The 9,682-nt window shown below is 41.7% G+C and overlaps 1 protein-coding gene across 1 annotated transcript; it reads right to left on the bottom strand.

The window, feature by feature from the left end:
* Positions 1-7,757: 7,757 nt before the first annotated feature.
* LOC141696434 (uncharacterized) lies at positions 7,758-8,831 on the bottom strand. The gene has a single exon (XM_074500575.1). The coding sequence runs from the start codon at positions 8,829-8,831 to the stop codon at positions 7,758-7,760; it is 1,074 nt and encodes a 357-aa protein (XP_074356676.1).
* Between the last annotated feature and the right edge of the window lie 851 nt (positions 8,832-9,682).

Below are 9,682 nucleotides of genomic sequence, written 5' to 3'. Positions count from 1 at the left end.
TTATGAAAGATTAAGGTGATACAAGCAAGGATCAAGGTTCTTTAGGCATTCAAAGCTCTTGTGTTGTGTTAAAAAGCTTCAAGGAAGGTATAATCTCTTAACCAAGCTTTGTTATTGAATGTTAAGAGCATAATATGAGTATTTTAGTTCATGAGAGGCTTGATGATTGTGTATGTAGAGATTAGTGAGTTTTGGGATGTTGTTGGATTGGTAAATGTTGTTGTTTTGATTAAAAGAACTTAAGTATGATTAAAGTTAAGCTTAGACATAAGTATGAATGATTAAATTGAATTGGTTGGGGTTGTTATGATGTGAAAAGTATGGATGTTGGTTGTATGTTGGATTGAGGTTGAATTGGGTTGGTTTTGAATGGTTTTAAATTGGGAAATCGCGTAAACATAGCCGTCGTAACGTCCGATTTTCTTTAGACTGTTTTTGTGCATAACATTAGGACCCGAGAACCCCCTGCTATATTATGACCACTGCCATGTTTAGATAACTCATGTTACGAGCTTCGTTTTGATATGTAGTTCGTTCGATTCCGATGCACGGTTTAGGAGAAACGACCGTTTCAAGTAACGGCGTTTCGCGAACGAAACTTTTCCCCTCGCCTTACTTTGAAACATAGGTTAAAGACCAATAAGGGTTAATTAATGTATGAAACATTTATGGTAAGTGTGTTAGGCAGTTGGTAAGACACTCGCGAAGGAATCGCTTTAAAACTCGTAAAGGTTAAATTATTAAAAATGGTGGAGCCGAGGGTACCCGAGTGACTTAAGCGAATCAGTGAGTGCAAAACAATCGTTAGAGTCTAAGTTAGTTAAAGTATAGATTTACAAGTGATTTTGGTTTAATTCCAACTTACTTGTTGTTTATAGGTTACCAGACTCGTCCCGAGCCTTTTATCACCCCAAGTCGCTCAGGCAAGTATTCTATCCGTTATACTGTTGTTGTGATGTATACATTTGTATATGCATGATCTTGCGATAAATGCATATTGGTTATTTAGCAAATTCTTGCGATATATTGTAGCATGTGATATGGTATATATGCATGCCTGCTTCATATTCTTGAAATATATATCTGTTGGTTCGGTTGATAATACCTATGCTAGAGAATAGCGGTAACTTGCATATACCCTTAGTATAGGGACCCAAAGGTGAAAATATTTTCTAAAACCGGGAGTCGAGGATCCCGAGTAGATTTTGTATATATGGATATGGATATATATATATATATTTATATATATATATGGTTATAGTTTTCCAAACTATTAATCGAATAAGGTTTATTCGATAACTTTAACTTTATTTTATTATTAAATATTATTTCGAATATTATTCGAAGGCGTATGACTCCTTTTATTTATTTATTTGAATATTATTTGAATATTCATTCGAGGGCTTATGACTCTTTTATATTATTTATTGAATATTATTTGAATATTCATTCGAAGGCTTATGACTCTTTTATATTATTTATTGAATATTATTTGAATATTCATTCGAAGGCTTATGACTCAGTTTATATTATTTAATGAATATTATTTGAATATTCATTTGAGGATCTATGACTCCGATTATTTGCTGAGGTATATTCTTTATTTTATTAAAGAATAAGGTGTCAATAATCAAACTTATTTTCGATTATTCAAATAAAGATAATACTTTCATATAAGTATATCTTTGGTTATTTAATACTCGTTTCAAGTATAAGTTTTAATACTTCTACTTCAATTATTTTTATAAAGATTATTCTTTATGGGAATATTATTTAAATAATAATATTCAGTCATTTTCTAAATATTCTGGGGACTGATTTACTTTATTAAATCAGCTTTACTCCAAACACTCTATAAAGTGTTTTCGAGTCTTCAAAATGATTTTTAAAGTCAGAGCGGATCCCAAAACTCATTTTTATATTTAAGATCTTCCTTTTTTTTAAGGGGATTTAAATACTCGCTCAAAACCTGGGGAATCCGGCTCTGTGGTGTATTTTATATTCGCAACGAGGTTGCAGTTTTGGTAAATGAATTGATTACTTGCCCAATGTTCGGGAAGTAAGCCCATCTAATTGAGTCGGCATAAGCGACAGGCCGGGGTACGGTCTATGAAAGTGTAAGTGGCTGGGTGGCAGTCCATCAACGCGTAAGAGGCCGGGTGGCGGTCCAGCACAAGGTCCTTATGTGGCCAGGGTGATGACCGGCGGGGGATTCATCCATCTACTAGTAGAAAAGGTTATTTATTGGTATCTTTGCCTGATCAGCAAGATATCTGGTTTATGCCAAAATTCTTTTCCTTTCCAAAATTCATTGGATGTTTCAAACTCTGTTCATACTTTACATAACAGAGGTTCCAGGAAATGTTTAAGAGATATATATATGTGGATATATATATATCGGGACTAAATAAAGTATCTTGTAACTTTATTTCATTCAATAATATTTCAAAGATTGAATCTATTCAAATCTTGTCTTGTAGTCTCATCTATGTGATGAACTTTTGAAACTGATTATAACTTGAACGGTGGTAGTTCAAGTAGTATTGGGAAACATATAAGTATATTGGGGTATTTGGTAACTTCATCTTTTAAACTTATATCTAATTAATAATTGTCTTATGAATGACAAAGATTTTCAGAAAAACGTTGAGACAAGGTTAGATATATGAGATCGCCTTGAAACGATATTTTTTATATACAGTTATAAACTGGAACTCTGTGTGTATTATGCGTGGAAGAGGACTTCCAATATTTTGAAAAGTATATATGTATATATACTGAATATTTTGTGACTTCATCGCATTAAGATATCAAACTTGGTTCATTTCTTTTGACCAAGACTTTCATGAGTATTATGAGTAGGCTCATATATTGTAAATCATTATACATATTATTTTGGTGGGCTTGCTGCTCACTCTTGCTTTATTTCTTCATCACACAACAACAGTTAGGAAAGATGGCCAGACTCCAGCAGACCCAGCGCAAGCGCGTGGGAAGCGTCCCGCGTCTTCCCGTTGATGTTGTAGCTGCTATAGCTGCAGAGGTAGATCTATTGTAGATCAGACCATCTACTTTTGAGAATCAATTATGTATAATTATAACTTGTGGCAGATAATGGCAATTAACTGTAAATTTATCAAGTAATCATTTTGGGTTGTAATAACTTTTAAATTGTGGATTCAAAGACTTGTACTTATTTAAATTTCATCTCTGAGACTATAACAGGTTGTGGTGTGTGTTAGTGTGGGGTCACAACATAAGGTTATTTATTATTAATTAAGTGAAGTGATATTGTGGAAAGAAAGACCGTGACGACCCGGATCCCCGACCCCGGATCTGGGGGTGTTACAAAGAGCCTCAGGGTACTATCGACGTCTTCTTGGAGAGGTATATTGAAGAGGAGACCCGGTTGGAGCAGGAGAAAGAAGCTATCCGGGCAATGGAGTCTGGTGGCGGAATGTCTAGTAACATCCCTCCTTCTCCCGGATCGCCGCTCGTGCAGCATCCTCCGATTCCAGAAGGTGATCCGGAGCAGCCTCCCTCTCCTCCTGCCGAGCCTGCAGCGGAAGCTTGAAGACTTTGCCATTTCTTGGCATATAATTTTCGTTTCTTTATTTTTAGTACTGTCTGAACTCAGCCTTTTGGCTAATTTATCTTCTGTAATTTGGATGACTTTGATTTGCACCCGGGGTGTGTTTCCCCGGGGTTGTTTAATGTAGTTATGCCTTTCTTTCTTTGCTTCTTTATTGACTTGTATATTTGAATTTCTAACTTAGGGAGTTAGGAAACTTTTAAAGGACACATGGGATGTGTTTTTGCGGACCCCGGGTTGGGGTAAAAATATTTAACTTGTAGAAGATTTATAAGTACTCATGGGTTGAGTTTTTATAGGACCCCGAGTAGAGGTAAAATTTCATTTGACAGGAATTTTTAAAGGACACATGGGTTGTGTTTTTGCGGACCCCAGGTTGGGGTAAAAAAAATTTAACTTGTAGAAATTTTATAAGTACTCATGGGTTGAGTTTTTATAGGACCCCGGGTAGGGGTAAAATTTCATTTGATTGAAATTTTTAAAGGACACATGGGCTGTGTTTTTGCGGACCCCGGGTTGGGGTAAAAAAAATTTAACTTGTAGATATTTTATAAGTACTCATGGGTTGAGTTCTTATAGGACCCCGGGTAGGGGTAAATTTCCAAAGTACACATGGACTGTGTTTTTAAATCTGAGGGTAAATAGATAAGCAACATGATGAAATTGATTCAAATTATGGAACGCTTAAAGTAGAGTTTTTCATTCATATCCAAAGTAAAAATTACATTCTGGGGTGAATGGGAATAGCGTTTACATCAAAATATCATAGTATAAATGTAGAGGTGTTCCCAGAATGTGCACCTTTCTCTTACTGGTAGAATTTCCTTAGCTGGGTTCCGTGCCAGGTGTTGGGAACCTCGATCCCGCTGAGGTAGTTCAGCTTGTAAGTTCCCGGACGGAGCACTTCCTTGACTATGTAGGGGCCTTCCCAGTTCGGCTGTAGTTTCCCTTGGTTAGTTGGGTCTGAGGCTTCGGTGTCCCGGAGCACTAGATCTCCCACCACATATTCTCTTATCTTGGCCTTCTTCGCAAAGTAAAGCTTTGTTTTTTCTTTGTAGCTTTCCATTTTTTCTACATCCCGGTCTCTTACTTCATCCAAGAGTTCGAGGTTGGTTCTGAGGCCTTCTATGTTGGAGACCTCGTCAAAGTTGACCACTCTATGAGAGGGGGATCCGGTTTCCACAAGTATCCGGGCCTCGGTACCATAGGCAAGCTTGAATGGAGTCTCACCGGTTCCCGTTAGGGAGGTAGTTCTGTATGACCATAAAACCTTCGGGAGTTCATCCGGCCAGTTCTTTTTAGAATCTTCCAGTCTTTTTTCCAAACCCCGGAGTATGGTCCTGTTTGTGACCTCGACTTGTCCATTTCCTTGCGGATGGGCCACAGATGCTTTCCTGTGCCTTATCCCGAGCTCTTTGAGATAGGCTTCAAAATTCGAACCCACGAACTGTGGCCCGTTATCCGAGATTAAAACCATCGGTATTCCGAATCTCATCACAATTGAATCTACAAATTTGATACAGTCTTGCTGATTGATGGTTCTCATAGTCTTGGCTTCTGCCCACTTAGTCATGTAATCGATCGCCACCAGCACATAACGAAGGTCTCCCTTTGCTCGAGGGAAAGGACCCATGATGTCAATTCCCCAGACAGCGAATGGGATCGGGGAGAGAACTGACCCGGGGAGGCTTGAACCTTGCTTCGGTACATTGCTGAATTTTTGGCACTTGCTGCATTTTTTCACGTAGGCAACTGAATCGGCGTGGATTATGGGCCAATAGTAGCCTTGTCTGATGACCTTGTAGGCTAAAACTTTAGCGGCTAAATGATCTCCGTAGATTCCCTCGTGTACCTCCCGGAGACAATAATCCGCCTCGTCCGGGTCAACACATTTCAAAGTCGGGGCAGAAAAGGTTTGCCTGTATAGCTGATTATCTTCTAAAAAGAAGCAGGCAACCTTATACTTGAGATAGCGTGCCTTGTTCAGGTCTTCCGGAAGGATCCCGTCCTTAAGATAAGCTATATAAGGAGTCATCCAGTTGTCTGGGCTACTGATACATAATACCTCGGGCCGATCGGTGTTGGGGCACCGAGCTCTTCGAAGTAAACCGAGCTGGTCAAATCTGAAGTATTCTGAACGAGCTTGGACAACTCTTCGGCCTTCGTGTTTTCTTCTCTGTTTATCTGCAAGATGGTCGGGTTCGAGATGGTCGCCAGGATTGCCCTTACCATTTCCTGATACCGGGCCAGTTTGGGATCTTTTGCAATATATTCACCATTGGTTTGTCTTACCACAATCTGAGAATCACTATAAAGGGTTAAACTCCTTACCCCAAGGGATTTAGCTAACCTGAGTCCGGAGAGGAGAGCTTCATATTCAGCCTGGTTGTTTGTTGCTTTGAAGGCAAAGGTTATGGCCTGCTGAATCGTGAATCCTCCCGGGCTGGAAAGGATCAGGCCAGCTCCGGACCTCTCGGCTGTTCCTGAACCATCAACATGTAGTGTCCAAGACTCTCGGTTGCTAGCCTCCTTTTCTTCTCCGGATTGGAGTTTAAATGTCTCTGGGCCTTTATAGTTGTCCTTGGGACAAATCTGATATTGAACTGGCTCAATTCAATTGCCCAATTGACTAATCTCCCAGAAGCGTCTGGCTTATGGATGATTTTGTGAAGTGGTTGATTAGTGATTACCCTGATTTCCCGGCCTTGGAAATATTGCCTAAGCTTCCTGCTCGAGTGCACAAGAGCCAGTATAAATTTTTCCAAGTTTGGATACCGGGTTTCAGCATCTTTCAGGACTTGACTTATATAGTATACCGGGCTCTGTGAACCATTTTTCTCCCGGATGAGTGCAGAAGATACCACTCTTTCTCCGACCGCAATGTAGAGATAAAGAGGCTCCCAGGGCTTTGCTTTTGACAGAGTAGGTGGGTTCATCATGTGTCGCTTGACTTCCTCAAACGCTGTTTGGCAATCCGGGGTCCAGTCGATCAGCTTTTTATTCTGGGCTCCTTTTAACAGCCCAAAGAAAGGCAAGCACCTTTCTGCTAATTTTGGGATAAATCTTCGAAGGGCTGCTAAGCATCCTGCAAGCTTCTGAATATCCTTTTGAGTCTGAAGTACTGTCATTTCCATTATAGCTTTGATTTTTTCCGGGTTGGCTTCTATTCCTCGTTCACTGACCAGAAAACCGAGAAACTTCCCGAAGGGGACCCCGAATGTGTATTTTTCTGGGTTCAGTTTCATGTTATACTTCCTCAAATTATTGAAACATTCCCTGAGGTCCTGGATATGGTCTGGGATTGTGACCGACTTAGAGATCATATCATCAACATAAGATTCCATGTTCCTACCCAGCTGATTTTTGAAGATGGTATTCATCATTTTTTGGTATGTTGCCCCGGCGTTGATTAACCCAAACGGCATCATAACAAAAGCGTATATAGCCCGGTGTGTAATGAATGTCGTCTTCGCGATGTCTGCTGGATTCATCTTGACCTGGTTGTATCCCGAGAAAGCATCCATGAAGCTTAGCATTACATGGCCCGAGGTTGCGTCTATCAGCTGGTCAATGTTGGGCAGGGGGTAGGAGTCTTTAGGACACGCCGAATTGAGGCTTGTATAATCCACACACATTCGCCATTTTCCATTGGGTTTCTTGACTAGCACAACGTTTGCTAGCCAATCCGGATACTTAATTTCACAGATTATGTCTGCCTGTAACAACTTTTCAACTTCTTGGTCGATTGCCTGCTGTCTCTCAGGGGCAAAGTTCCTTCGTTTTTGCTTGATTGGTTTTTGCTTTGGATCTACGTCCAGGCTGTGCATGGCCACGGATTCATCGATCCCCGACATGTCTTCCAAGGACCAGGCGAACACGTCAGTGTATTCCTTTAACAGATCGATAAGTTCCTTCTGGAATGTGGTTTCCATGCCTTTTCCAATTTTGAGTTTTCGGGTGGGGTTCCCGGGTTCCAAATCCACCTCGATTGTCTGTTGGGCAGGTTCTACCTTTGTCTTCTCCTTGCTCTCTACAAATTTCTGAATCCGGGCATCAGCGTTGGTTACGCTGTATTCGGAGTCTTCAATCATATTCACATCCAAGCGGGCTCTTTTACTAAGGTGGTCTCGATGCTTCTTTCTGCTTTGTCCCTTGGGTAGGGACATTATCTTCTTCTATTTTTTGGTTCCGTTTCTGTCATGACCAGGGCTTGACCATAGCATCTCCCTGCCATTTCCCTGTCTCCTTTCAATTCTCCAACACCTCCCGGGGTGGGGAATTTGAGTTTTAAGTGAATAGTTGAGGGGATTGCCCTGAGCTTGGTGATAGTGGGCCTTCCAAGGATCATGTTGTATGAGGAGGTTGCGCTTATCACATAGAACTTCATCATATGAGAGACCTGCCGGGGTGCGGTTCCAAAGATGATGGGGAGATAAATGATGCCCCGGATTGGAATCATCGTGTTCCCAAATCCGTACAAGGGATCTTCAAGACAGGGGTCCATTCGGAGGTGGCCGAGCTCCATCCTGTTAAGTGTGTGCTCGAATACAATATTAGCAGAGGAACCGTTGTCAACTAAAATTCTTTTTACCTCGTTGTTTGCGACATCGAGGGTCACCACCAATGCCAAGTTGTGGTCCGGATCGAGCCCCTCATAATCAGAATAAGAGAAGCAGATTGGCTCATCATCCAGAGTCTGGATCATCATCACATCGTTCTCCCGGTCCGGGCTCCGAGGTGGAGAAGTTGTGCCTCTGAAAACAACATTCACCACATTTTTGCCTCTTCCCGGGGCCCTGTCTTTGTCATTTGACCCCCTTTGAAGATACTGGTTCATGCTTCCCTTCTTTATCTGGTCTTCTATGAACATCTTGAGGGAGAAACAGTTTTCAGTGGTATGGCCATGATCCTCATGATAGCCACAATGCTTATCTCGGGCCCTGTTCTCGGGAGGCGCTAGCAAGGATTTTGGCGGATAATAAAACGGCTTGCCCTTAACTTCGCGCAAAATGTCGGCCCGGGGCCTGTTGAGGGGTGTCCACTCCGGTTCCGGCTTGGGTTCTTTTTTGGTCTTGGGTTTCCTTTCATTCTTTCTTGATTCGGCGTACGTCTCCCGGGGTGGGGTTCCCCGAGACTGCTGAATGTAGTTGGCTTGCCTGTCAAGCTTGTATCTTTTGTCTCTCCGGGATGACGAGCGTCGCTCCGGAGACTCATCATCATCATGTATTCTCCTATTCATCTTCATTGACTTGAGGAAATCATTGTCCTTTATGAACTTTGACGCCAACGCGTATGCTGATGCTAGGCTCTGGGGCTCTCTATGAATCAAGTCTTTAACATAGCCTTCGCAGGATATCAGGTGCAAGTTCCTTCGAAAAATGTTCACTGCCTCTTTTTCTTCCAATTGGAGAGTTGGTTAACTGCTTCTTGTAATCTTTTGATGAATTCCGGGAGGGACTCCTTGCTTCTTTGCTGGATTGTTTCCAAATGACACATTTGCAGTTCGTTCATCCGGTTGGCCCTGAATCTTTTCAAAAATATCTCGCGGAAGTCTTTCCAAGAGTCCACACTCTAGGATGGAATGCGGCTGAACCATTTCTGAGCTCCCCCCTTCAACGTTGATGCGAAGAATCGGCATCTGGTTAGGTTACTGTAATCATAAATATTAGATATTTGCTCGAAATAGTTCAGATGCTCCTCGGGGTTAGCTAATCCATCAAAAGAGTCAAAATTGAAGTGCTTCAGCCCTGATTCTCTGGGAGTAGATTTCAACTTCTTGGTGAACGGGGTGGCTGCCGCTCCTACTTCCATGTCGCCTTCTACTTTTCTTTTAAGGTCCTGAAGGGCCCGAGCCATTTGTTCTTGCTTGGATTCCTTTTCTAGCTCCGAGTCGGAAGAAACATGAATCCGGTGTGCCTTTCTTTTTACCTTTGCTTCTTCTTCCCGGACTCTCTTTTCGATAGCTTCCTGGGCTTTGGCCTCTTCTTCTTTCCGGATTCTCTCACGGAGGGCAGCTCTCTTTATTTCATCTCTGGCATCCTCTGGTGGTTTCTTTAAGTTCTTTGCAATCCGGTCAAAGACGGATCCCCG

Source organism: Apium graveolens, chromosome 11, assembly GCF_009905375.1.
Source record: "Apium graveolens cultivar Ventura chromosome 11, ASM990537v1, whole genome shotgun sequence".
In the NCBI taxonomy this organism is placed as follows: Eukaryota; Viridiplantae; Streptophyta; class Magnoliopsida; order Apiales; family Apiaceae; genus Apium; species Apium graveolens.
The sequence above is the reverse complement of the archived record's forward strand: the minus strand, read 5'-3'. Positions and strand labels throughout refer to the sequence as shown.

Bases quoted from the DNA above. Each gene is read 5' to 3' on its own strand.
- LOC141696434 (XM_074500575.1), bottom strand. From the start codon at position 8,831: ATGAATAGGAGAATACATGATGATGATGAGTCTCCGGAGCGACGCTCG.